This window comes from Schistocerca americana, chromosome 4, assembly GCF_021461395.2.
Source record: "Schistocerca americana isolate TAMUIC-IGC-003095 chromosome 4, iqSchAmer2.1, whole genome shotgun sequence".
NCBI lineage: Eukaryota > Metazoa > Arthropoda > Insecta > Orthoptera > Acrididae > Schistocerca > Schistocerca americana.
In genome coordinates, this window is record NC_060122.1 from 449368346 (window position 1) to 449383156 (window position 14811).

At 43.0% G+C, this 14811-nt stretch overlaps 1 protein-coding gene and 1 long non-coding RNA gene across 2 annotated transcripts in view; one reads left to right on the forward strand and one right to left on the reverse strand.

Annotated features, from left to right (window-relative positions):
• The window catches only part of LOC124612239, a 234963-nt gene that overhangs the window by 187995 nt on the left and 32157 nt on the right, over window positions 1-14811 (reverse strand). Inside the window, exon 2 of the mRNA XM_047140314.1 lies at window positions 347-525. Coding sequence (XP_046996270.1) covers window positions 347-525 — 179 coding nt within the window. The remainder of the gene's footprint in view (window positions 1-346; window positions 526-14811) is intronic.
• LOC124612240 overlaps window positions 1-14811 on the forward strand; it is a 46065-nt gene that overhangs the window by 29620 nt on the left and 1634 nt on the right. The window lies entirely within an intron of this gene.

Sequence of the window (14811 nt, forward strand, 5' to 3'; positions counted from 1 at the left end):
GTCAATGGCATCTTCTCGGCCATCTTGGAAGAGCTTCAAGTGTTTTAGAGCAATTGATTCCATTTTTCACACAAATTCTTTGTTCCAGTTTTTTTTTTATAATAATCGAAAATCGCCGAACACACTAAAAACACATCTAAACTTTCTATCTGCCAAAATGAAACAAATAATGCTGTACACTTGAAACTGTGAACATATGTTTGGGACATATGTACCAACATAACAAAAAAAAAATCCAGTATAACAGGCACAATTTCTGTCAGAATAATATGACTGTTGCAAACCAGGTCAACATACATGCATCTTCAGTATTCAATCTATTTGCTTTTCTATTACAATTACTCACCTTGCTTCACTGTCCCATCCAACTTTGAAAGCTCTGCATTTAAGACAATAGCAAGCCATGTGAGAACCAGCAACCAACACAGAAGCAGAACTGTGGCAAATATCATGCCCACCATCTGGCCCTTGCATCGGCAGCTCTGGCTCTGACGAGCCTGGCCTGGTCTCACACCGCGTGTTCGTCTGGAACGAATGGCATGAAACAAATATGAGAAGTAGAACCATATTATGCAAAAGACTGGTGATCATTGGTACATGGTGGTCTATTTCAGCCATCCCCAAAGTGGGAGTGCACTTCCTCCTAGAGGAGCACACAAAGTGATAGAGGGGAGCACCAGCTTTTATTAAAATATTTGTTTCATATTAAGTAAGAAAAGGATTTATGGTGAACATATATTGCTAGCATCAGATTCTAATTTTTATGAACTAAGTGACTTCCTCCGTTGTTAATTTGCTGTCTTATTTCACACGAACTGACCAGTAGATCCTATCAGCAGGGGTGATGCGAAAAGTCGTGACTAATATTTCATCACACTGCTCCCATCCCCGATTATCCGCCAAGTTAGCTTCTTATCAAACCTTTAACAACCACTAATGACACCAAGTTACTAAGTTACTTGACAATGTGACAGCCAGTTCCTTACATGACTGACTACAAGAATAGGTTGTTAATCACAGACATTGTGACTGTGCACTCAATTCCTGCCAGGCTTCCAGAGGCAGCTCAAGGGTTGTGAGTTAGCTAGAAATTGAATTCTAGTACAAATTCACTGAAGTAGTTACCTGAATTTAAAAGAAATTGATAAAAGTTCTGTCATTGCCATGGATAAGTGGTGATTCACAGTGATACAAGAGATCCCATGGAATTCATTCGCCTGGTGTCTCTTCTCTTTTGAAAGTATGCAGTTCTAAGTAAGGAAGAAGACTCAGATTTAATCAAAATACATTCTTCTTTCCCATCTTCCCCTGTTCGAATCAGCAACGTCAGCTCTAAACAGAAAACCAAAGCGTGTATATGTCAAGCTGATTGTCCAACATTAGGCTTTATCAGCATTCTTTTGAACAATGAGAAAGGACAGCAAAGCATTCTTCGTCCAGAGATGTTAGTCAGTGATAGCTTGAAGTGTATAGAGAGACACCTGCCAAGAAAACATCCAGACCATGCAAGTAAATCCATCAAATTTTCTAATAGGATGTGACAGATTCCTCAAAAAACAGATATCAGATCGTAAGAACATCCGAGAAGCATCCTCCTCAATTGTAAAATCCGAATGACCACACATCAAAATGTGCAAAATCATGTGTGTCGAGAGTCTGAAGTTGATATCACTCTAAGACAATTAAAAATCAATTTTCACCACACTTCCATGAGAGCCCAAAATTCGTCATGCAAGCTGATGACTGAACCGATGTTGGCAATTTTTCCAGCTCCACGTTTTTTATGCTATTGTTATGAAAATAAAAAGCATGAGGTCTGTCTGTTTTATGAGCTGTCTATTTTGTAAATCTCTGAAAGGAAGAACTACACAGAAGACATTTTCTTCCTTGTGAATTTCTTTTTTGTTGATAATAATGTGTTAATGACAAGTTGTGTTGGTATATGTACCAGTGAGATGGCAACATTTACTACGACTAAAAGGGGATTCATGGCAAGAGTGTGTGCTGTTTCTCCTTCTGTAAAATTCTCAGACTGCATGATACACAGATACGGATTAGCTTCTTTTCTGTTCTTTGCGAGGAGATGGATTCGATTCTTTTGCACACAGAGGCACTTTGATTGTGTTGTAGCAAAGTGATTCATCGCATTGGGGAGGTGAAGGATAAACTTCGTCTTTTTCTATTGAGTGGAAGTTCTACATTTGCGGCTCTCTTTCTGGATGAGAACTGGCTTCCAATACTGTGCTACTCGGATGACATGTTTGACAAACTGAATGATCTAAATGTATTACTTAAAGGCTGAAGTAGCAATATCATCTTTTTAAGTAAGAAAGTACTTGCATTTAAGAGAAAACTTGGACTTTGGAAAAACCACTTGAAGAAGTGTAACTGTGAGGTGTCTTCTCATATGAATGATTTCATGAAGGAAAATGAATTGGATGTAGGTAAAATTAGAAGAACTGGCATAGTACATCCCAAAAACTTTCATCAACAATTCGATAATACATTTCCAGAACCTTCTTCTGAGTATTACTGGATCCACAATCTGTTCGATAAGATTGTAACAGGCCACTTGTCAGCAATAAAGCAAGTGGAGCTAATAAAACTCTCAAGTGACAGAAGGCTTTGAAATGAATTTAAATTGCATTCTCTTGAAAAATTTTGGGTGTAGGTTTGAAATGAATGTCCCAGTTTAACAAGAAGGGCAGTGGACACATTATTATGTGCAGCATCAACTTACTTGTTGAGTCATTTTCTGCAACGGCATTCATCAAGACAAAACATAAGTCACGATGGCAGCTGGAAGGGAATCTAAGAGTAGTTGTTTCAAAGAGCCAATCAAGACTGGATCTCCTTTATTCACAAATTCAAGCACACACATCATGATAAATGTGCAAATGTCATAAAATTTCAGTACATTTTTACGCTTGTTTATTTTCTTTTTGGATGATCAATTTAGATATAACAGTTTTTAATTTGGCATTTAAATGTCAACTATTGTTCTATCATCATTTGTACATCCTTCTCATTCCTTCTGGTGAATCTGTCCTGACCCACAGTTCTGGGTGACTCTTCAAACTCTCCTCATTCCTAAACCTCACTAGCCCCTTTCCTTCATACCTTGTCTTTCCCCTTCAACCCTTCTCCCATAAGAAGAAACCAATGGCTCTGAAAGCTTGCAAATTTAATTAATCCTTATATGTCTGTGTTCTCCTGCCATTGCTTGCTGAATAGATTTTTTTATTTATTCAGTTACACTATATTTTTAAATATTGATTGTTTTCGTTGATGTATTCAACCTATCCTTTTCAAAATATTGGAGACCTATTTACTTTCATCTCTGCATTCTGTGCAGTTCTACAATACAAATATGATTTCCTGAATGTACCGACTTTATCAGTAATTAGTTTGTGAGAAAGATGGATGCATTGGAATTATGGGCAAAGTTTAAGCAGATTGTAAATCATGGTCTGGAGAGTTATATGCCTAGTAAGCAGATAAAGGGCGGAAAAGACCCACCATGGTTTGATGACAACATTTGGTGGACGCTGAGGAAGCAGAGGTTGCTGCACTCTTGGTTCAAAAGGAAACACACAAATGACGTCAAGCAAAGGATAGTACAGATTTGTGCGAAGCATACAACAACTATCACTGTCACATCTTTCAAAAGATCTGGCAGAGAACCCGACAAAATTTTGGACTTAGGTAAAATTGCTAAGCTGGTCTAAGGCTTCCATTTAGTCCCTTATTGACCAGTTTGGTAAGGCAGTTGAAGATAGCAAAACGAAAGCTGAAGTTTTAAATTTCACATTTAAGAAATCATTCAAACATACTGTCTCATCGGACAGACTCCCATATGGATGACACAGTAATAAGCAAACCTGACATAGAGAAAGAACTGAAAGATTTGAAAGCAAATAAATCAACAAAGTCTGGATGGAATCCCAGTTCGATTTTACAAACAGTACTCTATGGCATTGGCCCCTTGCCTAGCTTGCACTCAGCAGAGTCTCAAGCGACTGTAAAAAAGTGCAGTTGATTCTAGTTTATAAGAAGGGTAAAAGAATGGACCCACAAAATTACATACCAATATCCCTAACTTCGATTTGCTGCAGACTCCTTGAACATATTCTCAGTTCAAATATAATAAACTTTCTTGAGACTGAGAAGCTTATTTCTACAAATCAGTTTGGTTTTAGTAGGCATCGCTTATGCAAAACTCAGCTTGCCTTTTTCTCACATGACATGCTGAGAACTAAGGATGAAGGGCAAGAGGCAGATTCCATATTTCTAGATTTCCGGAAAGCATTTCACACAGTGTCCCAATGCAGGGTGTTAACAAAGATATGAGCATAAGGAATAAGTTCACAGATATATGAGTTGCTCAAAGACTTCTTAAGTAACAGAGCCCAGTATGTTGTCCTCGACAGTGAGTTTTCATCCCAGATGAGGGTATCGTCAGAAGTGCCCAGGGAAATGTGATAGGACTGCTGTTGTCCTCTATTTATGTAAATGATTTGGCAGACAGGATGAGCAGCAATATGCAGTTGTTTGCTGATGATGCCATGGTGCATGGTAGGGTGTTGAAGTAGAGTGATTGTAGGAAGATATAAGACAACTTAGACAAAATTTCCAGTTGGTGTGATGAATGGCAGCTAGTCCTAAATGTGGAAAAATTTAAGTTAATGCACATGAGCAGGAAGATCAATCCTGTAATGTTCAGGTATATTATTGCAGTGTCCTGCTTGACACAGTCACATCATTTAAATATCAGGGCATTACATTGCAAAGTGATATGAAGTGGAACGAGCGTGTGTGAACTGTGGTAGGGAAGGCAAATGGTTGACTTCGGTTTATTGGGAGAATTTTAGGAATGAGTGGTTTACTTGTAAAGGAGACTGCATACACGATGCTGATGTGACCTATTCTGGAATACTGCTCGAGTGTTCTGGGATCCATATGAGGTTGGACTGAAGGAAAACAGTCAAAGAAATTCAGAGGCGGACTGCTAGATTTGATACCGGTAGGTGTGAACAACACGTGTTACGGAGATACTACGGGAAGTCAAATGGAAATCTCTGGAGAGAAGACGATGTTCTTTTTGAGAAATGCTGTTGAGAAAACTTCAAGAACAGGCATTTGAACCTGACTGCTGAATGTTTCTACTGCCGCCAACACAGATTGCGCGTAAGGACCACGAAGATATGAGAAACTAGGGCTCATACGGAGGCATATAGGCAGTTATTTTTCCCTCGCTCTATTCATGAGTGGAACAGGAAAGGAAATGACATGTATTGTACAGGGTACCCTCCACCAAGGACCATATGGTAGTTTTAGGAGTATCGATGTAGATGTAAACAGCTGTGTTTATAGCTGGGTGGAAATTATCTTTTATCCCTGCAAATTTTCTTTCACTCTTCTGATAAATGACTCAGGAAGTGGAGATGGTATGCTCCACCCTACACCACGAGTGTTGTTTGAAGAAGAATGGAGTGGAATGTTGAGCTCCACTTCGCAACACTGGCCTTTAGCAGAGATAAATGCAGTGAAGGGAAAAGCTCCTCCTCACTCAAGTAATTTTGCCAGCAAGAAGAAAAGAAATTTAGTACCAAACACCTGATTTACAGTAAGGTCATTAGAGATGGAAAGCACTTGTTCAGATGGAAAGCACTTTTTCAGATGGTCAAGATAATGAGTTCCAGAAACTACAGAAACTTAAACCGGGAAGGCTACAGGGGTCTTGGAAATGTATTATTGGCAAATATGAATCCAGTGTTTTACACATTATGCTGCCTTTCTTGGGATCATAACAAGAGACCCAAATTTTCCACTTTCTCCAGAGCACCAAAACTAATATTTTGTCATAGAATACATGGAGCATGGTCTACAGTGGCAAACTGATATAAGCAAGATAATGAAAGATACAGAAGTTATAGTGAACATAGGTATTAAAGGTGGTAGACATAGCAACTCTTCTGCGTTGCATAATGTGATATGACGCAGTGCTGATGTTATGCGTAGTATTGTTTTCCCATAGCATAATTTTATATTTCTTCATGTCAGTGCATGTGTAACTGGTTGCAGTAGTGATAAGGAACATTTGTCTCAAAGTTCTTCTCTGGCCCATTGGTTCATAGCCAACTTGATTCTTCTTAAAGCTGCTACACTGTAAGCTATTGAAGCTACCATATTTATGATTTCTGTGGTGTTGATGCACTGATCACTTACCAGCTATCTCCAGTTTTGCATTTTTTACAGCTATAATTGCTATTAAATGTCAATTCAGACACTTGGAAGCAATTAAGAAGCACATATTAAGGGTAACTAATGGATTGGAAAAGAAGAAAACAAGAGATATCTTTTGTGATACATAGCAATCATGGTTAAGTTTTCAGGAAACAAAATGGGAGAAACTGAACAATTTTCACCACATGAACTCTTAAAGAGTAAGTTGTTTCAATGTTGTGTCTCAGTCAAGAAGACAGCAGTATTTAACACACACAACATAGTTATGAAAGAAAGCTGGGGAAACAGGCTCAGCAAAAAGTTTTTGTACAGATTTGGAAGTGACTGAAGAGTCACTATTTCATAAGAATAATGAAAAATAATAATAAAATATTTACAGACTAAAATAGTCAAGAGAAATGTGTGATTTTAATAAACACAGAAAACTATACTAATATAACATATTTCAAAGAATTTCTCTAAAAGGAATAATCATACAGTACAATGAGATTATTTGGTTCTATTCACCAGTCAAAAGTCACTATACTGTTCACATTATAAGTGCATGATGGCTTGTAGTTTGTGCGAGCAGTGCAGTAGTACAGTACAGTATTCAAAAAATTAAAGAATACTGATATTTTAGGAAGAAAAGTTGTGTTTTAACATTCATGACAAATACACCTCTGGCTACTAAAACTGCAGAACCAGGAAATCCAGTAATAAAGGCATTTTACTTATTGTCCATATACAGTATGGTATGAAAAATTCACAGTTATATTTGTAGGTGATTTTGGGGTACACACTTTGCATAATTTAGTACAAAGAGCTGCCACCTCTGGCAGTAACAATGGATCTAACCCAGCGGGGCATCTGTCATTCCATACTGCTTGAACTCTATGCCCAAGTTCATCAAACAAAATGGCTGGCAAGTGGTGGTGCGCTAGTCTCTTGGTAACCCATGACCAAAGTTTTCAATACATGAGAAATCTGGAGAACGAGCTGGCCATGAGAACAGTCAAAAACCCTATCTATCCATGCAAATGAGGATAACACTGGCAACATGCGGTCTTGTGGTATCTCGCAGAAAGATAATGTCAACCTCAATAACATGGCCCAGTCACCAGCCTTAAAACATCAGAAATGTTATGACTGCTGTTTAAATTACTGGATATGTGAACCAGAGATGATTGCGCAGCATATCCCATATCATGATGTCGGGTGCTAGCACTGTATGATGAGAATGAATGCATTTCTGGCAACATTCATTCTCCTCACAGCTCCCATGCATGGGTACCTTGATGGTGTATGTTCAACTGGGTTTCGTCTGGAAGTATGACATGATTCCACTCTTGTGTCCAGTTCTATTATTGGGTGCTCCACTGTCAATAATGTGAAATTAAAAAAGATTCAGTTCAACGATGGCATTGTGGGTACCATTCTACAGTTCAACTGCCAAACAGCGAATGCTGATGCAAACATACACTCAGTTTACAGGTTACACAATCCAAATAGTTACTTGGTAGTAACTCATGTACGGTTAATACGGGAAAAAGGATTGTTATGTATATTAAGACAGATCACACATATAAAAACATTGAGGTAAGTAGGTTTTATAGTGATCAGGATATAAGTGTGTGCTGAAAAATAGTTCACTTTTAACTGTAACTGTACATGGATTCCCACTGGGGATATCCACCCAACATGGGTGGATAATGACAGAAGAACTCTAACTGATAATGTTTTATTTTCTGAAACTAAAAGCAAAAATAACCATGTAGCCAATAACAAATACTCTTGCAGTAGCCACCAGAAAGATAAGGGAGGCACACATCGGCACGGTGCATCATGGACAGTAGTTGCCGCGCCCTCTGCCGGTGGAACAACAACAACTCAGGCAGCACGGTCCGTGCCCAGTCAGTTTTACATCGGGCATGCCCAGCAGACAGTTCCCGGTCTACACTATGTGAAGTGCTACGGACAACGTGAATCATGTTAATACACAATTGGCGATGAGTAGAGTCGTTCTTTCGCGTGTTGCGTCATCGTTCCGGTTTCACAGCTTATCCACAGCATGGAGAATTTAGTGTGGGTTTTGGTTGAGCAGCAGACAGAGCTCATGGCAACCATGAAACAAGTGCTTCTGGCGTTGCTCTCCACACAGTCTGCTCCAGCGCCGTTCCCTCCTCCCTTTCCCCTGTATGACGAGACGGCGGAGGATCGGGACGCATATGAACATCGCCTTCGGCAGCATTTCCAGGCATTTCATGTTGCCGATGCGGAGGTATGTCGTGCTCTTTTCTTGTCTTGGATATCTCCCTCGCTGTATCAAGTTTTGCGGAGCTAGCGCCGTTGCAGGAACCCTCGTCCTTGTCTTTTGACGCATTGTGTTCATTGCTGTCTTCATATTATCACCGCCGCACGCATGTTGTGGCGGCTAGGATCGAGTTCTATCAAGGCAAGAAGCAGCCCCAACAGTCTTACCGGGCGTGGGCCGCTACCCTGCACAGTCTTAGTCGCAAGTGTCATTTTGTCACAGAGCAGTCGCGAGAGTCGTATGCCCACATTATGGTGTGAGACGTCATTGCTCGTTCGGCCCCTGATAGGGAGGTCCGGCAATGGGCCCTGCAGTTGGAAGACCCTTCCCTTGAGGAAGTCCTGTCCATTGCTCAATTGTACGAAGTCTCTCACGTCGCAGGTCAACAGCTGGAAGCGTGGTGTGATGTCGCGGCGGTTCAGGGTGGCGCGGCTACGGCGGTTCAGGGTGGCGCGGCCACATCCAGTGTGTCCTTGGTGGACGACGTGCGAGCGGTACAATCCGGCCATTACGGCCACTCCCGCACGGCACATAAATAGAGTTCCGGCCGCCGGCCCCTGTTACCGTCCTGTGCGTCGTGCTATATACATCATGATTGGTCAGAGTGCGCCCAGCATTGGGCCGTTTGTCGCAAATGTAACAAAAAAGGAGAAATTGCTAAAGTTTGCCACTCAGCCTCAAAAGAATCAAAGGAAGCAGGCACAGAGGACATGGACGTTGACATTCAGGAAGTTTCATCGGGCCAGGCTCCCAACGCATCGGCACACAAACTTTTTATCGAGGTGTCGGTTCGGTCACGCCGATTACAACTGCAAGTAGATACGGGCACGGCAGTTTCCTTGTTGAATGCACAAACTAACTCCGACCTTGAGTCACCCCTGTTGGCGCCAGTTTCCCGACGTCTCTGTGGTTATGGTAAACAGTTCATTCCCCTACTGGGTCAATTCACTACCGACATTACTTACAAATCAGTCACTTGGCCTCTTACTTTTATTGTTGTCAGTGATGCGAGCTCCGTTAAACTTTTTGGATTGGATGCCTTTCAAGCTATCAGTTTTTCTATCGCAGACACCGTGTAGTTGGTCTCCGAAGACGTTCCCTATCAACCATTGGAATCTTTGACCTCTGACTTTAAGGATATCTTTGAGGAGGGTCTGGGGCGTGTTTTAGACTTTGAAGCTCACTTAATGTTGAAGGCGTCGGCTCGCGCACGTTTTCTATGCGCGAGGCAGATCCCCTTGGCTCTCTGCCCTCAGGTAAAAGCAGAGCTAGACCAGCTGACAGCCCTCGAGGTCGTTCTTCCCATTTCTTCTAGTGAGTGGGCTTCGCCCCTCGTTATTGTCAGGAAACCCTCGGGAAAATTACGTCTTTGTGGCGATTTCAAGGCCACCATTAAGTCCCAATTGGTGGTGGACACCTATCCCTTGCCCCGTTCTGATGAATTGTTCTCCGATGTGGCAGGAGGCCAATATTTTTCGAAAATTGATCTTTCGGAGGCTTATCATAAGATACCTCTTGATGAGGACTCCAAACGGCTGGCAGTCGTCAACACCCTATTTGGCCTTTACCAATACCAGCAGTTGGCCTTCGGAATATCCAGTGCCTCGGCGATATTTCAGTGTTATCTTGAGCACGTCATGTTGACAATCCCTCATTGTATTAATTACATGGACGACATAATTGTCACAGGCCGCAGCACGAAGGAACACTTGCACAACCTTCGAACCCTCTTTCTCAAATTCAGGTACTTGGGCCTGCGTTGCAACCTGCGTAAGTCGAACTTCTTCCAACCGTCCATTGAGTATGTGGGCTACACCATCTCTCAGCACGGCGTCCAGTCGCTAGGAAGTTTGGTCCAAGGTATCGTCGACCTTCCGCGGCCCGCTTCGCTGAAGGAGTTCGCGGCCTGCTTCGCTGAAGGAGTTACAAGCCTTTTTAGGCAAGATTGACTATTACCACTGGTTCATTCCCAGGGCTTGCACCATAGCCCGCCCCCTGTACTGCCTTCTGTGCGAGGGCGTTCCTTTTGATTGGTTGCCTGCATGCGAGCACGCGTTCACCTCGTTGAAGGGCCTCCTCACGTAAGCACCTTGTTTGGCTACTTTTGACCCCAATAAGCCATTGCTCCTGGCTACAGATGCTTCGCAGTATGGGGTGGGGGCGGTCCTGGCCCATCGCAACGCGGATGGCTCCCAGCAGCCACTGGCGTTTGCGTCTAAAACTCTTAGTCCCGCGCAGGCCCATTACTCCCAGGTGGAAAAAGAGGCTTTGGCCATTGTCTACGCTGTTACCAAGTTTCACCCTTTCTTGTATGGTACGAAGTTTCAGTTAATCACTGACCATAAGCCATTAATATCGTTATTTGGCCCCGCCTCTCAGATTCTGCATAGGGTGGCCCACAGACTGCAGCGCTGGGCCTTGTTCCTCTCTAAGTACCATTATGACATTCATTTTCGCCCTACCGGACAGCATGCGAACGCTGACGCTCTTTCCCGTCTTCTGGTGGGCCCGGATCCTAAGTTCGATCGGGAGGAGATTATGTGTTTTCATTTGGAAGTGGCATCCTGCCAAGCGGTTGATGGCTTCCCGCTAGAGTCACCAGGGAAACAGCAGCTGACCCGGTTCTCCGGCAAGTAGTTCACCTCGTTCAGCAGGAGTGGTCGTCCCGACCTCCAGGCCGGGCTTCGGACCCTCTTCGTGATTATTTTATTCTACGAGACTGCCTATCAGTCTTGGAAGCAGTTCTCCTTCTGGCTACCGATGATCCAGCTCCTTGCGTGGTTGTTCCTGCAAGTTTGCAAAGGGAGGTCCTCACGTTATTACATGACGGGCACTGGGGTGTTCCCGTACTAAAACCTTGGCTTGCAGACATGTGTACTGGCCCGGTATTGACAGAGAAATTGAGCACTTAGTGGCGCCTGTTCCCAGTGTGCGAGCCAACAGGCGTCTCCCAGGTCAGCGTTCTCTTCATGGCTGCCTGCAACCCAGGCATGGGAACGTGTTCACATAGATTTTGTGGGCCCGGTTCTCAATGGCTTTTGGCTCATTGTCATTGATACTTATTCCCAATTCCCATATGTGATTCACTGCTCCTCAACCTCTTGAGAAGTTGCAATCCAGGCACTCGCAAAAATCTTTTCTGTGGAAGGTCTGCCAGTCACCCTGGTATCGGACAATGGACCTCAGTTTATTTTGCAGACCTTCCAGGATTTTTGTAAGTGCTTGGGTATTCGGCACATTTGCTCTCCCCCCTTTCATCCACAATCGAATGGGGAAGCCGAGCGCATGGTATGCACATTTAAGACGCAGATGAAAAAGTATGTGCACGAATTTCCTACCTAGGACTCTGCTGCACCACCTCCGGCCTGATCCTTGCAAACCGGGGTACCCGGCTTTCCACTGTGTATGCCGGTCTGGGCGCGTGGGTTTGGTCACAATCCACGTTGGATACCGGTGGTGGTCCTGCACCGCAACGGCCGCCGGCTCTATACCTTGCAGGCGGAGGACCGGGAGGTACGTCGTCACCAAAATCAGCTACGTCCACGTTTGGGCACCCACCCTCCGACCCCTCAGGTGCCGGCTTCCCCGTTGCCAGCATCCATGTTGTTTACTCAGGGGACGCTACTGCCCCTCCCACCTGTGACTTCGCCACCATGCAATGGTTCTCAGCCTTGGCAGCCTCCAGTAGCTCCAGCACCGGCATCGTCATCATTAGAGATGCCCCAGCAAGAGCCGGCCCGGTTTCTCAGGAGGCTGGTTCACCTGTGATCGTGCCTTCCCCATCATCCCCGCCACTGGGTCTTGCCCCTCCCGAGGTGGAACGGGATCCAGAGTTCGACAGCTTGCCGCCCGTTCTGTCCCGGGCTCCGGTGGTGGGACGACGGAGGCCTCTTCGTGTGGGTCACTTCCAACCGTATTCGAAGGTTCCGGCTCGAGGGTTGGCAGATCCCCCCCGACTCCAGCATTCCAATCGACGTGGAGGTCATCGCTACTGCAGAACGCTCCACCTTCCGACGCAGTGGATCACAGTGGCTTCACCCCCCGAAGGACGAGGAGTGCAGTAGCCACCAGAAAGGTCGTGGGAGGCACACATCGGCACGGCGCGTCACGGACAGTAGTTGCCGCAAGTAAAGTCCTGTCCACCAGAGGGCACGCGAGAATTCGGCCGCGCCCTCTGCCAGCGGAACAACAACAACTCAGGCAGCACGGGCCGTGCACAGTCAGTTTTACATTGGGCATGCCTAGTAGACAGTTACCGGTCTACACGATGTGAAGTGCAACGGACAACGTGAATCGTGTTAATACAACTCTCTCTGCTTGTGATGCACATTTAGCTAGTATAAATAAGACAGTACTGATAATCCTCTGTGGAAAACAATTAGAATAATTAATGACTCCAGAACAAATGTTTTTAAGAAAAGTTTACAAGAGATGACCTGGAATGAAATTTATAATAAACCAGGTGCTGACATAAAATTTAATCCATTCCATGATAAATTCATATCACAATATTCTCCCAGGTAAATGGAGGTTTCATGGACTTGATGGTATAGCCAATCAATGGATGTCATATCTAACCAAAAGAATACAAAAAAGTTGTGCTTAGGGAGATCCTTCTGACCGAGATCCTGTATGGGATTCCTCAAGGCTTAATCTTAGATCTGCCATTGTTCCTCATATCAGAAATGATATTATGTCTGATATACGGCAAGCAGAACTAGTTCTTTTTGAAGATGACACTAGTATTGTAATCAATCCAAGTGTACTTACAACAACTGAAGAAATGGTAAACAATGTTCTTAAAAGTGTCATTGACTGGTTTCCTGCAACTGGTCTCTGTCTCTCAATTTTAAAAAGACAACATATTCAGTTCTGCACATCCAGAGGCACTACACCAATGGTAAGAGTGACACATTGGGGCCAAATAATAAATAGGGAAGAAATTTCAGGCGCCCATACTTATGAGAATTTAAACTGGAAAAAGAACATTTTAGAACTCTTAAAACAACTTGGTTCAATCAGTTTTGCACTTAGAATCATTGCAAATCATTAAGTAGACATATTTTTCAATTTCCATTCATTAATATGTGGAATATTTTTCTGGGTAACTAATCTTTACAAAAGAAAGTGTTTATTGTTAAAAAATGTGCCGTATGAATAATATGTGGTGCTCATCCATGATCATCTTATAGGCATTTGTTTAAGGAGTTGGAATAAGTGTACTGTAAAGCAGTAGCCAAAACACCCATCATGAAGTTTATTATAAATGACTCTCTGGAGTTCAAAAGGAACAATGATGTACACAAATATAATAGCAGAAGAAAAAAGAGAGACATTCACTTGCCCACAGTAAGGTTGTTTTTAGCACAAAAAAGGTGTGCACAATGGTGCCACTACAATTTTTGATCACTTACCCATTGATATAAAATGTCGGACAGTAAAGTAGAATTTGAAAACAAACTAACAATTCCTTCCTTTCCATCCAAGAATATCTATTATTGTAACCTATAAAAGCTGGTGGATAGAAATTACTAATTCACATTAGTAAAGATATTTTTTTAAGTTATAAAGATTTAGTGTGCAGCCATTCTACAAACTAACTTGAGATGTGAATGCAAAATCACTCATTCCACATCATTGCAATATACGAGGGCCGTTCAGAAAGTAACCTCCGGTTGATTTAAAAAAATACACCAAGTTAAATAAAAATATTTTAATATATACATCTTACAACTACATCTTTGCACTATTTTTCTACATAGTCTCCATAGCGATTGAGGCACTTATTGTATCTCTTCACAAGCTTTGAAATTCCTTCTGCATAAAAATCACCCGCTTGTGCCTGGAGCCAGCCTGTGACCGCATCTTTGTGCTCTTCGTCGTCATCAAACCGCTGTGACCCGAGCCATTTCTTCAAATGCATGAAGAGGCGATAATCACTTGGTGCCAGGTCTGGGCTGTAAGGTGGATGGTTGATAACGTCCCACTTGAAGGACTCAAGAAGGGCCGTTGTTCTGCGAGCAGAGTGAGGACGGGCGTTATCGTGCAAAAAAACGATACCGGAAGTCAGCATACCACGGCGTTTGTTCTGTATAGCCCGTCGTAACTTTTTTATTGTTTCACAGTACACGTCTTGATTAATGGGCGTACCACGTTCCATGAATTCAACCAACAACACCCCTTTGGCATCCCAAAACACCGTTGCCATCAGTTTTCTGGCAGAAAAATCTTGCGAGGCTTTTCTTGGTTTGGTAGGCGAATTTGAATGTGCC